The 15,239-nt window shown below is 41.0% G+C and overlaps 1 protein-coding gene across 2 annotated transcripts; it reads left to right on the top strand.

The window, feature by feature from the left end:
* Positions 1-602: 602 nt before the first annotated feature.
* Positions 603-15,222, top strand: b3gntl1 (UDP-GlcNAc:betaGal beta-1,3-N-acetylglucosaminyltransferase-like 1). Of its 2 annotated transcripts, XM_055157928.1 has the most exons (13): positions 603-646; positions 779-896; positions 1,006-1,122; positions 1,410-1,509; positions 1,686-1,750; positions 2,457-2,522; positions 3,252-3,347; positions 5,771-5,866; positions 5,938-6,062; positions 12,929-13,064; positions 13,136-13,204; positions 13,775-13,849; positions 14,459-15,222. In XM_055157928.1, exons 2-13 carry the CDS (start codon positions 804-806, stop codon positions 14,537-14,539), a joined length of 1,119 nt encoding a protein of 372 aa, XP_055013903.1. In that variant the 5' UTR covers positions 603-646; positions 779-803; the 3' UTR covers positions 14,540-15,222. The 2 variants fall into 2 exon arrangements, with proteins under 2 accessions (XP_055013903.1, XP_055013904.1); XM_055157929.1 differs by lacking the exon at positions 603-646 and having other exon boundaries at positions 866-896; positions 1,421-1,509; positions 14,459-15,213.
* Positions 15,223-15,239: the final 17 nt, after the last annotated feature.

Raw genomic sequence — 15,239 nt, 5'->3', positions numbered from 1 at the left:
GCAAAACACTGACTGACTGACTGGCTGAGTGAGTAAGTGTCCACTAGATGGCAGCAAAACGTTGAAAAAAGATACATACACGAGGAATTTTGAATTAAAATGTCGCAAACATCTCTTTATAAAGACATTTACGAGTTGCAATAAACACAACTTGCTGTATGGAATGCATGTTTAAGTTTTGGCTGTTTGAACTTTGTGTGGCATAAACGTCACTTTTGTATTCGTGTCAAGCATAGACTAAAGTACAGACTGTGGTGACGAGAGCGAGTCAAATACAAATCTACCCGGGGTTTTATTTAATAGATCCATGGCATATGGGTATTCTTTGTCTAATAGTATGTCTTTTGTTACATTTAAATATACTAACCTATAATTGCACCAGACAACAGTGCTGGTTAACATAATCTTTTTGTTCAATCTAGTAGTAGTATTATTTTATTATCTGTTTTACGTTTTAGCTGTATATAATATTATAGAGCTTGAAGATTTCTGATTGCAGAAAAATATGATGTAATATTAAGGACGTAGGGGTGGACGAATCAGAGGCCGGTCCGTTTTCCAAAAGAGCCAATCAGGGTACGCAGGATCTTCTATTTGCGGAAGTGGCGCAAAACAGCAAGCCACATGCGTCTGGTGGAGGATTCTCGTATGTACTCACAATTCACAAAACCTTTTTATATTGTTTTCAATTATGCTGTTACACTCAATCATTACTTGCGAACATTATTCACTTAGTTTACACTAAGTGGCTTTGAACGGGGGCTGTTTTCTATGTTAGGTAAATTTAATAAAAACAGCGAACCATGGACTCTCCCAAACCTAAACGGCCTCGAAGCTGCGAGAATGTAACAGCGACTGAAAAGAACCTAGAGGGAGAGAGAGCGCGAGTGGACGTGGTGGGTGATTGATAATAAATTGTAGTTTAGTGGGCAGCTGGTCACATAATGAGATTGCCTTGTAAATACACTTTCATTTGTTAATCGTGATTATTGTTGCTCTGCTCAGAGTATCATCATGCCAGTGCACAATGCAGCTCATTGGTTAGAAGAGTGTCTAGAGTCCATCCTGCACCAGGACTTCACTGGATCCATGGAGCTGTCGGTCTTTGACGATGCCAGCACTGTATGTGTCTCTGTACCTGTTACACATTAGGCTTATAGTCTTATTTGCTACCCTCCTATTATCTCGTTTCAAGATAAACTGTATGTAAACTGCTGATTAAACCATGTTTCATGTAGATGTTTCACATCAATACTATTTTTTATTTAAAGTTAAAGTTAAACATAAAAGTTTAGATAATTGACCAAAACCAGATTTGAATTTAGGTTGTTCGTAGGTAGTCCATGTGGCCATGTTGTAATGGAATTTAATCTAAACTCAAAACTAATTTGTTTCTTTGTTTATTTGAGGATGACTCCAGGAAAATAGTGGAGGGCTGGAGAGAAAGGCTTGAGACAAAGGGCATTTCACTGAAGATCTCTGGTCACATCTCTGCTCAACCAAATGGAGGTCAGTGAACAGCCTTGCTTCAGTAAATCTGCATGTGATTCCCTGAAGTCCTTAAATAAATAATTTTGCCTTAAACTGGTATTTTGCATTTTGTGAGTTGTTTAAGTGTTAGTGGGTAATACTGACCTAACAGTGAATGTTTTGGATACTTAAATGACACTTGTTCTGCCTTTTAGTGGGGTTTGCAAAGAACCAGGCGATATCCCAGAGCTGTGGAGAATACTTATGTTTCCAAGATGCTGTGAGTACATTTTGAGAGTATTTGAGGACGTGTTTCGTTTCACTCTCCAGGTGTAGTTTATAACTCATACAGTAGTGAATGCACACATATTAGATTGTGTTACCCTGTCCAAATATCTACACACTTTGTTTGGGGGAAATCTCTGTAGCCGAGTGTCTGTTTGACGTTTGTGTCAAAGTCATGATTAAGGAGACCGGTACTGGATATGTGTTCAACATCTCGGTGTGTATCTAACTCTGCTCTGCTTTAACTGTCTCATTGAGCAGTTAACTGGAGCCTTCATAGTTTGAAAAAAAAACAAAAACAATGTGCATATTCTGCAGAAAGGTATTTCCCCCCTTATATTTGTTTAATATTTTATTTTATTAATCTAAATGTACAAATTGAAGGAATGGTGCTTTCAGTCTGTAACTTCTGGAAGTGGATGATCACCACCACCTGCTTGTCTCCATGGAGATGTTATTGCCTTATTCCACCATATAGCATTACGTGTATTTATCTCCATGTAAACTACCCGGTAACATCACCAGGCCAAGTTATAGGTCATATCTGCGGAGAGGTGATTTTATTCCTCTGTTTTTATGCAACTGCAGACCTGTACTTTGATGTGAAGAGTTTCTTGAAATTGGAGGTATTGTTAAAAATGCTTTTTGTGAAAAGTGACCCCAGTGTGATTCAGATGAACATTCTGTTAAATGTGCATTAGGATGATATAATGAAGCCTCAAAGAGTTCGACTGCAGCACGAGGCCGCACTTCTCCACCCAAACTCTGTAAGTGCTCACTTACTCACTTCCTTCTCTGGCACTGCCCTCTTTTTCAGTTATGAGTTAATTTCATGATCGCAGCTTTATTAAACTGAACAATGAACATGTTATGTTTTTACAAAGGTAACGCTTGTACAAACTGAAATGTGAACTTTAGACAGAGTTTACCTTTGAGGTTACATGTAAAAATATTCTCAAGTTTATGTATGTTAGAGAGAGTGCTTCCATGCAGTTGGCATGCAGAGCAGCTTGAGTATCCGGTGTTGACGGTTTGAGTGGCCCGTCATGTCAGGGGTCAGAGGTCATTTGTGTGAGGGAAGTGAGGGAGACAGCATGGAGACAGCAGGCTTGCCGCCAAGCACAAACAACCTTCCCTTTTCTGGGCTGGAAGTATTTTATGACTTTTGTTAAAACTGTAATGTTAACTGGATATTTTTAAAGTATTCTGTATCTTGTTTTTATACCACTGTGTAATATTAAAAGCTTTAAGTGAAGTAGATTGCTTTATTTGTTTTATATATTCAAGCTGTACAGTACACACTCCGCAGTGAAAAATCTGTGACCTTTTTTATTGAGGTGATTGTGTAAATTGAAAAAAAAAAGCAAAAACAAACAAAAAAAAAACATGAAATTATTTTGTTCTAGCACATGACTGACTTTTCGGAATGGACTATGACTGTATTCTCTTGTACATCATTTCCATGATTCCAGTACTGAGTATAATGTACATTACAGCTGATCGGCTGCAGCGTTGAGAGGATTCCTGAGGGCTCCACTGAACGTTACACTCGATGGATCAACACGCTTACACAGGAGCAGCTCTCCACACAGGTGAATTTGAGATGAGGCTATGATGACAATAATAGCTTACCCTTACTCATTTACTCCTTACTTTTATATATTTTATATATATTCTAATATACATATATATATTTTTTGCATACATATACACACACGCACATATATATATATATATATATATATATATATATATATATATATATATATATATATATATATATAAATTATTTATGTGTGTATTATATATTATTGTTTGCTCTTGATTCCACTGCTTTTATTATTTTAGAACTAGTGAGATTAAGCATCTGAGCCATTTATTCATTTTTTGTTCCTTAATAGTATTGATTTTATTTCTCTCTGTGCAGCACTTTGGAAACTGTCTGTTTATAAAATATGTTTTACAGATAAACTAGATTGGATTGAATTAAACTGACCATAGACTAGTGAATTAAATTGACACGAGCACTCTTACTTCAGTTCCTGGAATATTCAGAGGAAACTGAGCATAGTGGTCCTAAACAGGGGTGTGGGACAGAGAGGAGGCATAGGGTCATGTGCCAGGCTTTTACCAGTTCAGACACAAACAGGAAGTACACCTGTACTCACAGTTTCCACAGAAACATGTCTATGCATTGCCATGACCCCTGAACCAACAGAGGAAACAGTACAGTCCCACCACTGGGTTTTGCTGCTACAAAGAGACAGTGGCCACTACATGTTGACTTTTTGTTGCTGACAAGTGGAAAACCATATGAACATCAATGGTGAACTATTGTAACAGCCATCATGTATCAGGGCCCATATCACATCCTCTGCCTCAATTTATTTAGATTAGATGAATGAAGGACTGGCATGGCAGCTGAGAACATTTCCATGTGAATTCTGAAATTGATCAATCATCCAATAATATAATTGAATTTGGCTCAGTGAAATACAATGAACAGGTTTTGTGATGCTGTCTATGCAGTATCAACACAAAAGCTTCACTCTGTTAAACTAGCTAGAATAGAAACAGTGTTTTTGCTTCTGGTTTTACCATCTATCAGTAACATTGTCATTTCAATTGGTCAATTTCTGTGTATCTTATTGAGGTGTATAGCCAGAAGTCACTACAAAAACAGTTCCAAGTTCTTTCTAACATTCCTGAATATTTATGCACGATACATTAGAACCAGAGAATGAGATCATACCCTAGTCATAAATTAAATCTCTTGGCTCATATCTAATTTCTTTACTTGCCTTAGACTTTTTTCTATTGGTTTAATTCCTGGAACAAAACAGGGGCCTAAACCTGGACTAGTACTGAGCCACATACTCATCTGAAGGACATTAGTTATGGTTGCTTGTGACCTCTCTACCCTCCCCTTTTTATGGGAGATTTCCCCACCTACTCTTTGTGTGCTTCCCAGAATCATAGTACTTTTCACTGTATACACGCTTCTCAGCATGCTGCAATAATATGACAGAAAGAAGCTAAGTTACGTAGGTGGACTATTATGGAAACAAAAGGCCCAGCTGTTGAACTAGCTTAATCCAGATGTGCTCAGTGGTTTTTGGCCATAGGAATTAGTGACAGGTCACAGAAATACTAGAGTGATTTTCAGGAAAGAAACAGAACAACTTGAGATGGCCTTATGATTAAGATGCAAAAGAACAACTGTTACAAAATGGGAGGAGGAGGAGGAGAGGAAAGGGGAGGAGAGGGGAGAACAAATGAATCAAGGGGCCAGGGCAAAGAGAGCTAGCCATGCAAATAGAGCTGTGGTTGTTTAAGGGAGTGGACAAAGAGCCAAAGTCATTAGTCAAAGATTATGAGGTCACTTCATCCACATTTTTGCTGCACTGTAAAATGCTTATCCCAGAACTGAATCAAATTGAACATGTTTAATTGTTCATGATTTGAAAGTTACTTGATGCCAGTTTGATACTTTCTCAAAAGATTGTTCCATTTTGTTTAATACTGTATTATTTCTTAAAATTACTTCAAAATCTGTGATCAATTTATGCAAAAAGTCATATTCAAAAAGATACCCTGAAAGTGACAGAATAATATTATTCTATCAAGACAAGACATTATGATGGTATTGTCCATTCTACTCTAACTCAGTACAGTCTGGCTCTGCTGTCTCTGTTGTAGGGAGTATTATACCTCTGATTATGTAGGCCAAGGGCTGAGCTGGCAGTGAGAGCCCTCAGTATAGCACAGAAATTGTATTTCTCTAACACTTCTGTACCTTGATTTGTTGAAGGCCTGTCTTAAATTGTCTATGTGATCTGACCATTTCCTGTATTGCAACAGCTTGTGGAAAGAGAAAGTGGCCACTATTTAATCATGATGTAACTACAAAGACTATAAAGTCCTAATGCCATAGTACCTATCAGATATACATTAGGAATATTGCTGACAATTTTTCAATCTGTGTTTACTGTATTAAATTTTGCTTTTGTGTCAGGTGCTCACGTCACATGGGCCAACAGTCATCATGCCCACGTGGTTTTGCTCAAGACTGAGTTTTGACAAAGTCGGTCAGTTTGACGAAGGAGGCAAGGTACAGTGTTCATTCTTTTATGTCATACGCTGTGAAGTGCTCTGTCATTTAGCTCTCCCCTCTTTCCACAGGGTGTCCCGGAGGACCTGCTGTTCTTCTACCACAGTCTTCGCCAGGGGTTGGGCGTGAGGCGGGTCAACCAGTGTCTGTTGGTTTACCGCTATCACGAAAAGGCTGCCACTCACTCCGTCTCAGAGTTAGTAATGTTCAGTTCTCACCCATACTTACATTACATGGTTATACACAATGTCACCATACAAACATGGCCATTGTTCAAAAAAGAAAACACATAAATTAAAATCTGCCTCTTGATAGAGTGAAAAGGGGACTATGAACGGGAGAGGCCTGTTAGTTCTGTGGTTTAGAACAGGGAGTCAGTGGACTAGTTTCTATTATTAGGCCGCTTTAGATCAATATTGTAGTTTACAATGAACAAAATTTAAAATCACACTCTACTTGTGTTATAATTTAATACTATATACCCCAAAATCATTATAGGATTTAATATGATCTCCTAGAAATATAATCTGTATAAAATGAATATTATTATTCATTACACTTATGTACTACATTAATCTGCACATACATGAATTACCATTTTCTACTGAATTCAAAATTTTTGCTCATACCATTTTTACTTTTTACATTTTGATTCTTTTTATAATTATTATTTTGTATGTTTCCACTAATGCATTTCTGTAACTGGGACTTTTCTTGTTCCAAGATCTAAAACACAAAAAACATCATCCAAAAGTTACTCCTGATTTTCCTACTTGTACACTTCTCGAGCTGTGTTGACCCAGTTCTTCACCCCAATCCTCTTCTCTGTTTCATCCATCAATTTTTTTTTGTAAAACTGTCTTTAGAGTAGTTTTTATGTATTCAGAGTGGACTTTTGTATGTGTTGTTTACAGTTGATCCTTAAAGCATAGTCATAATGATATTAGTAAAGAGGTTTAAAATGTGCTGTGAAAGTTAAATTAAGTGACTTTCCATGGGAAGACTCCATTTACGTGTTAATGAATTTTCCTATATGTTTGTACACCACTTGTATATGTTATTAAGATCCTATGTTGTGATCTGAAGGGTATTAGTGGTTTTAGCATCTGTATATAGATTTAGGCAGTATGCCATCTTTGTCACGTCCTGCATTCAAAGCCTGTATTGAAAACCAAAAGCATTGCAATATCAGGACCACCCACACTCTTCAGTGCTGGGGGGGTTACGTTTGTTTGTCATTTGAGGCCCTTGATTAGATTTGGGCATACCCTGGATCAGAAAGTGGAATTTTTCAAGTGTCTTACTTGGCCCCTCTGTGATTGTGAACAGCTTTAGGTGAGTTCGAAAGGCCTTTGCAGCTGTGCACATCACTCAAAGTAGGTTAATAACAATCTGTTTTAACTACATCCAAAATTGATGTTTTGATTATGAGTTGGTATATTACTTTCATATTTTTGTTTTTATTATGAAAAACTCTATTTAATTATATTAGGTCATAAGAGGTCAGTGTAAAACAAATCTAAACAAGTAAAATGTCACAATATACAATTTAAATGTAAATTAAGTATTATGAAAATTAACATTATGATATTAAGTTTATTAACAATTGGTGTAACCATGATCAAACAACAGTAAAATACTTCATTCTTATATTCACATATTTCATAGATCACTAGTATGTGACCAGCTTTATAAAGTCAAACTTTCTGAATGAAAAAGTTGGAGTGGTTTAATCAGCCAGACATAAAAACACATTTAGGTCTACTTCGTATCGGTTGAATGAAATTGATTTTTATTTTTGCACTTAAGTTGGTGGCAGTTCTATGCTCCCCCTAGAACTGGCACCTTACCATGGTGGGGGAGTTTGCGAACCTCAATGATCCTAGGAGCTATGTTGCCTGGGGTATTATGCCCCTGGTAGGGTCTCCCATGGCAAACAGGTCCTAGGTGACGGGCCAGACTAAGGGCAGTTCATAAAGCCCTATGAACAGAGAAATAACAAGGACCGTGACTGTCTGGGGTTAGGACTCGAAAGTGAGTGCCTGGTGGCTGGGTTTTTGCCCACGGGGCTCAGCCCAAAGAGATGATGTGGGTCTGCCCTCCTGTGGGCTCACCACCCGCAAAGGGTTTCATGGGGGTCAGGTGCAATGTATACTAGGCAGCAGTCGGGGTCAGGGGCCTTGGCGACCTAGTCCACGGGCACAGAACCTGGCTGTAGGGACATGGAATGTCACCTCGCTGGGGGAGAAGGAGCCTGAGCTTGTGCGGGAGGTTGAGAGGTACCGGCTAGATATAGTCGGGCTCACCTCCATGCACAGCTTTGACTCTGGTACCCAACTTCTCGAGAGGGGCTGGACCCTCCATTTTTCTGGTGTTGCCCACGGGGCGGGGCGGCGAGCTGTGGGCTTGCTTATAGCCCCACAGCTCAGCCGCCAGGTGTTGGAGTTTACCCCAGTGAACGAGAGGGTGATGTTCCTGCGCCTTCGGGTCGGGTACAGGTCTCTCACTGTGGTGTTGGCCTACAGGCCGAACAGCAGTGCAGAGTACCTGGCCTTCTTGGAGTCCCTGGGAGGGGTACTAGACGGTGCACCGACCGAGGACTCGGTTGTTCTACTGGGGACTTCAACGCTCATGTGGGCAACGCCAGTGACACCTGGAGAGGGGTGATTGGGAGGAACGGCCTCCCTGATCTGAACCCAAGTGGTGTTTTGTTACTGAACTTCTTTGCTAGTCACAGTTTGTCCATAACAAACACCATGTTCAAGCACAAGGGTGTCCATAAGTGCACGTGGCACCAGGACACCCTAGGCCGGAGGTCGATGATCGACTTCGTAGTCGTGTAATCTGACCTCCGACCACGTGTCTTGGACACTCGGGTGAAGAGAGGGGCAGAGCTGTCAACTGATCACCACCTGGTTGTGAGCTGGATCTGCTGGCGGAGGAGGAAGCCGGAAAGACCTGGCAGACCCAAGCGTATCATGAGGGTCTGTTGGGAACATCTGGCAGAGCCCTCTGTCAGCAGGATTTTCAACTCGTACCTCCGGGAGAGCTTCTCCCAGATCCCAGGGAGGTTGGGGACATGGAGTCCGAGTGGTCTCTGTTCTCCACCTCCATTGTCAATGCAGCCGCTCGTAGCTGTGGTCACAAGGTCTCCGGTGCCTGTCGTGGCGGCATTCCCCGAACCCGGTGGTGGACGCTGGAAGTAAGGGATGCCATCAGGCTGAAGAAGGAGTCCTATCAGATCCTGTTAGTTTGTGGGAGGAGTTTGGAGAGGCCATGGAGGAGGACTAACGGACGGCCTCAAAGAGATTCTGGCAAACCGTGCGGCGCCTCAGGAGGGGGAAGCAGCGCTTCACCAACACTGTTTACAGTGCGGGAGGAGAGCTGTTGACCTCGACTGGGGATGTTGTCTGGCGGTGGAAGGAATACTTTGAGGATCTCCTCAATCCCACCGTCATGTCGTCCGAGGAGGAAGCAGAGACTGGGGACCCAGAGGCGGACTCGTCCATCACCCTGGCTGAAGTCACTGAGGTAGTTGGCAAGCTCCTTGGTGGCAAGGCTCCAGGGGTGGTTGAGAGCCGTCCTGAGTACCTTAAGTCTCTGGATGTTGTGGGGCTGTCTTGGCTGACACGCCTCTGCAACATCGCATGGCAGTTGGGAATATTACCTCTGGACTGGCAGACCACGGTGGTGGTCCCTCTGTTTAAGAAGGAGGACCAGAGGGTGTGTTCCAACTACAGAGGAATCACACTTCTCAGCCTTGCCTATTCTAGGGTACTGGAGAGGAGAATCCGGCCAATAGTCGAACCTCCGATTCAGGAGGAGCAGTGTGGTTTTTGTCCTGGCCATGGAACACTGGATCAGCTCTATACTCTCCATCGGGTGCTCAAGTGTTCATGGGAGTTTGCCCAACCAGTCCACATGTGCTTTGTGGATCTGGGGAAGACATTTGACCGTGTCCCTCATGGTGTCCTGTGGGGGGTGCTCTGGGAGTATGGGGTTCGGGGCCCTTTGCTAAGGGCTGTCCGGTCCCTGTATGACCGGAGGAGGAGCTGTGTTCGCATTGCTGGCAGTAAGTCAGACCTGTTCCTGGTGCATGTTGGACTCCACCAGGGCTGCCCTTTGTCACCGGTTCTGTTCATTGTTTTTATGGACAGAATTTGTAGACACAATCAGAGGCTGGAGGGGGTCCGGTTTGGGGACCACAGGATTTCATCTCTGCTGTTTGCAGATGATGTTGTCCTTTATCAAACCAGGACCTTCAACATGCACTGGGGTGATTTGCAGCCGAGTGTGAAGCGGCTGGGGTGAAGATCAGCTCCTCCAAATACGAGGCCATGGTTCTCGACCAGAAAAAGGTGGCTTGCCCTCTCTAGGTGGGTGGAGAGTCCTTGCCTCAAGTGGAGGAGTTCAAGTATCTCGGGGTCTTGTTCACCAGTGAGGGGAGGATGAAGCGTGAGATTGACAGGTGGATCGGTGCAGCATCGGCAGTGATGCAGTCGCTGTATCGGACCGTTGTGATGAAGAGGGAGCTGAGTTGAAAGGTGAAGATTTACCGGTCAATCTACGTTCCTACCCTCACCTATGGTCATGAGCTCTGGGTAATGACCAAAAGAACAAGATACAAGCAGTAGAAATGAGTTTCCTCCGCAGGGTGACTGGGCGGTCCCTTAGAGATAGGGTGAGGAGCGCAGTCACACGGGAGGAGCTTGGAGTAGAGCCGCTGCTCCTTCACATCGAGAGGAGCCAGCTGAGGTGGCTCGGGCATCTGTTCCGGATGCCTCCTGGGCGTTCCGGGCATGTCCCACCGGGAAGCGACCCTTGGGAAGACCCAGGACACGCTAGAGGGACTATGTCTCTCGGCTGGCCTGGGAACGCCTTGGGGTCCCCCTGGAAGAGCTGGAGGAAGTGTGTGTGGAAAGGGAAGTCTGGGAGTCCCTGCTTCGACTGCTGCCTCCGCGACCCGGCCCCGGATAAAGCAGAAGAAAATGGATGGATGGATGAGGTTTTATGTCATAATTTTTTAGTAAGATCTGTTTTCATTGTAGCTAGCACAGGATATACTGACCAGTCAAATTCCTCACCAATCTTTCTCTTAAACTGCACACCTTTATTTGAGCTTTTCTGCAGCAGGATTTCTTAAGATTAAAGCAATTGTATTCTCATTATTGGGTTTCTTTTTTTCATTTTAAAATATACCATTTACAAACATAATGGTTATGAAGAACTGATAAAAAAAACATGGAAAAAAGTCTCTTCTACCCATTGTATACAGTCCCTGACAAAAGTCTTGTCGCTTATCCATTTTGTAGAAACAAAAGCTTATAACCTGACTTTAAATTAATCGATTGGTTTTAGAAATGTATCATATGAAAGCTAAAACCCTCCCAAATTATGCTCAATATACTAAAATAAATTTGCTTCACTGAAGAAAGATTGATCATTTAATGAACACAGAAAGGTCAGATTTTGGCAAGACAAAAGTTTTGTCGCCTACAGAAAATTGAACAAATAATTCACTTCAAATACAAAAATATGTTGCATAACATCAGTGAATTAAGTCGTGGTGCTGTGAGATCCATATTTAATATCTTGTATGACTTCCATGAGCTTGAAGGACTGCATCCATGCGGTTCGTCAATGATTCATACAATTTGTTGATGAAGTCATCAGGAATAGCAAAGAAAGCGTCTTACATGCCTCCCAGAGTTCATCAAGATTCTTTGGTTTTGCCTTCCATGCTTCCTCTTTCTATTGAGAAACTTTGATGTAGAGATAGAAGTATGCGATGGAGCACCATCCTGCTGCAAAATTTGACCCTTTTATGGTTGGCAATGTAAAAGGTAGCTAATACTTCTTGATATTTTAGGCTATTGATATTGCCTTCCACCCTGCAAATGTCTCGCACACCCCCCCATACTGGATGTAACCCCAGACCATGATTTTTCCGCCACCAAACTTAACTGTTTTCTGGGTGAATCTTGGATCCATGCGGGCTCCAGTAGGTCTCCTGCAATATTTGCGGCGGCTGTGATGTAATTAAACCGAGGATTCATCTGAGAAATCCACCTTCTGCCACTTTTTCAGTGTCCATCCTTTTAGCAGGCTGTGGGCCTTGGCAAATGCCACATGTTTTTTTAATTGCCTTTTGTTTAGTGCTGGTTTCTGTGCACTGATTCGACCATGGAGGCCATTTCGAGACAGAATTCTACAAACTGTTGTGGTTGACACAGGGACTTGAGGTGACCAGGCCTGGTGGAGCTCTGCTGCAGTGGAAAAGGGGCTGGCCTTGGATTTTCGAATCAACAAACGATCCTCCCGAGCAGTTGTCTTGCGGGATCTGCCGGACCTGGGCTTGTCAAAAACATCTCCAGTCATTTCAGATCTTTTTCTTATTCTTTGTACTTGACGCTGAGACACATTGAAGGTGTCAGCCACCTCAGCAGTGGATCTGGTCTTCAGCCTCTTGATAATTAACGCTTTGGTCTCAGGGTGGATCTTAGGCATGTTGTCAGAGGTCAAGTTGCAGTTGATGTGAAGGTCTGGTGTGCTGGGGTTCTTTTTATACACACCCACTAATTGATTGATCAGTATCTGATCACAGGTGAGGCTGTAATCTAGGATTGGGTGCATCATATGACAAGGCGACAAGACTTTTGTCTTGCCAAAATCTGACTTTTCTGTGTTCATTAAATGATCAATCTTTTTTCAGTGAAGCAAATTTATTTTAGTATATTGAGCATAATTTGGGAGGATTTTAGCTTTCATATGAGACATTTCTAAAACCAATCGATTAATTTAAAGTCAGGTTATATATAAGCTTTTTTTTCTACAAAATGGATAAGCGACAAGACTTTTGTCAGGGACTGTATATGTGCAAAAGTGTGATACCTTTGAAATGTCCCTCATTCTAATGAGGAAAGGGATAATTGTTGCTGTGAGTGACCCTTAAATAATCAGTTTATGTTAATTAAACAGTATTTTCAACACATCTAAAATGCTTGATTTCCAATTCTTTTGTAACCATTTTTGTGCATTTCTGACTGAAGTTCTATGTTTAAGGGAGACTATTTGGAAGCTGCGAGTGGACTTCCTGCAAGAGAGAGTGCTCACCCAATGGGAGAGCTTTACCATATGGAATGCTGGCAAACAGGGTCGGAAGCTGTACCGCAGCCTAAGCCCAGCCAATCAGAAGAAGGCACGCCATTTCATTTGAATTTATTTGACGAATGTTTGAATATGAGATATTAATCTTTGTTATTTTCAAAGGTCAAAGCTTTTTGTGATGTGGATGAGAACAAGATTCAGAAGGGCTTCTACACATATGAGGAGTCTAAGGTAAGACAATAGCTGTTTAAATGTGCAGGTAGTTTAAGCCCCAGTAACATTCAAGAATGGGTTTAATGCAGAGGACAAATTTGCAATTAGGGACAGTAAATATGTCGTTACTCCAAGTTTGCTTTTTTAATTTAATTTACAACAGTGTTTGAAGTAAGTGGTGTACCTGATTTCTTGTTATTCTTATAAATTTGTATTATATTTATTTCCCCCATAGAGAATATTGCAAGCAACACATTGGCTTTGATTGACAGATGTACACACATCTGAAAAATCATACATGCTAATACCATGCTAATGTCCATAGTGTTTGTGAGAGCTTGGAACTACTTAAACTGAAATACTTACTTCTTCCTTTTGTGCAATCAAAATGGGGTAATGCAGTTATAATCATTTTACTATTAGACAAAGTGAATTAAAGGGAAATACTCCCTGAACCTACTCAAGTCTACTCAAAAATGTGTGCAAACTGTACTTTTAATTCAAATCACTATGGTATTTTAAATCATGCACAATATTATGTAATAAGTTAATTAGTTTGATCGCATTAAAACAACATTGTGTTTTCAGGAAAGACCCAAACCCAAAATCCCAGTGGTTCACTTCAAAGAGGCCTTGGCTCCTTTTATCATTTGTGTTAAACTGGTGAGTACAATAAAACATGTTTGGGTGTTGTATGTTTGCTGTTTCTGACCCTCTGTCCCATAGGTCTGTAATTACACTTAACAACGTAATGATCTGGGGCGTGTGCCTGGTGCAGGACAGGGGCAGGAAATGGGCAGCGACAGGAGCCTGAACTTTGATCATATGATGCCTGTATAAACATTAGATAGGCCAGGATTCAGATAAGAGTGAAATACATAATTAATCTTTTTCTATTGTGAACAAAGCATCTTGTAAAATTATGCATTCACTATAACATGCATTCTCTGCACTTTCTCTCTGTGCATTTCTTGTCCCAGTCAATTGCAAACATCAATTCTAGCACCCCCTCCAACTTCACAAGGCACTAATTGCTCTATTTTTGTGAGTTAAGGTAATTACAATCAGAAAACAAGATTTTGACTCCATCTTTCACTTTAAATTTTGGCTGAAAAACTGCATTCAAACACCTGCACCCAATTCACAATAATGTCAAATTAGGTCTCATTACCCAACATAACCACATATAGCATGCAAGAACAGATAGTATATTTAACTCTGTTTTGTGGATTTTCAAACATAAGATAATTTTTCTTTTTGTGTCACTTTTAGGACTTGACAGGAGGTGTTTTTGAGAAAAATCTCACCTCGCTGCAGTTGGAAGAAGGAAAAGATTACTATCATTTCAACTGACTGAGTGAGGCGCAACACTGAACACAGTAAACATAAACTCTGTGAGAGCAGGTGATTATGGGACATGGACTGACCTCAACAGCAGTGAGGCTGTGGCCCACTCAGACATTCTGGTGTCTGGACTCTGGAGCCTCAAAATCCCTCCCAGTTTCTTCTCACTGCGTCAAAACTGTTGTCATGACAATACTAAAATTTCCAACTTGGTTCTGATACAAAGGAAAACACCTGATAATTGTTACCACTTTCAATACCTCTGTGAGATAAAACCCCTCTTTTTACCTCAATAGTGTGTAAATTTTAACACAAAATGTTTTTATTTTCAGTATCTCATTTTGATACTGGTTTTAATATGAAGGTGTCTGAGTTTTTAGTAAATTTGTTGGCTGTAAAGTTCCACTGTGAAGTAAATTTGAGTGACATGTTGTCACTGTGCACACTGTGTTTAAAGTTGAGTGCTTTGGAGACTTCGTAAAAGTGCAGATTGTCAGTCAGTATCTTTGTTGTGGATCAGGTGTAATAATGTTTAAAAGAGCTTGGATGTTGATGACTAAGAATTGTTAAGAATTTAGTAAAATTTTTATTAAAATTAAAATCATTTTGCATGCCATGTTGTTCATTGCAGTTGCATAATAAGAACTGAAAAATCCTGTAAGTTGTGGACATATTATGTATAAATGAACTAGTTTTGAAGACTTTTTTT

This window comes from Boleophthalmus pectinirostris, unplaced genomic scaffold (genome assembly GCF_026225935.1).
Source record: "Boleophthalmus pectinirostris isolate CB_2022bp ecotype Guang Dong unplaced genomic scaffold, ASM2622593v1 HiC_scaffold_22, whole genome shotgun sequence".
NCBI lineage: Eukaryota > Metazoa > Chordata > Actinopteri > Gobiiformes > Gobiidae > Boleophthalmus > Boleophthalmus pectinirostris.
This window is presented reverse-complemented; position numbering and strand designations above follow the sequence as displayed.

What these genes read in the sequence shown, in the direction of transcription:
- b3gntl1 (XM_055157928.1), top strand. Translation starts at nt 804, where the DNA reads ATGGACTCTCCCAAACCTAAACGGCCTCGAAGCTGCGAGAATGTAACA. An exon ending in ACTTATGTTTCCAAGATGCT is followed by an intron (nt 1,751 to 2,456) that starts GTGAGTACATTT and finishes AATGTGCATTAG; the next exon opens with GATGATATAATGAAGCCTCA. An exon ending in AGGAGCAGCTCTCCACACAG is followed by an intron (nt 3,348 to 5,770) that starts GTGAATTTGAGA and finishes CTTTTGTGTCAG; the next exon opens with GTGCTCACGTCACATGGGCC.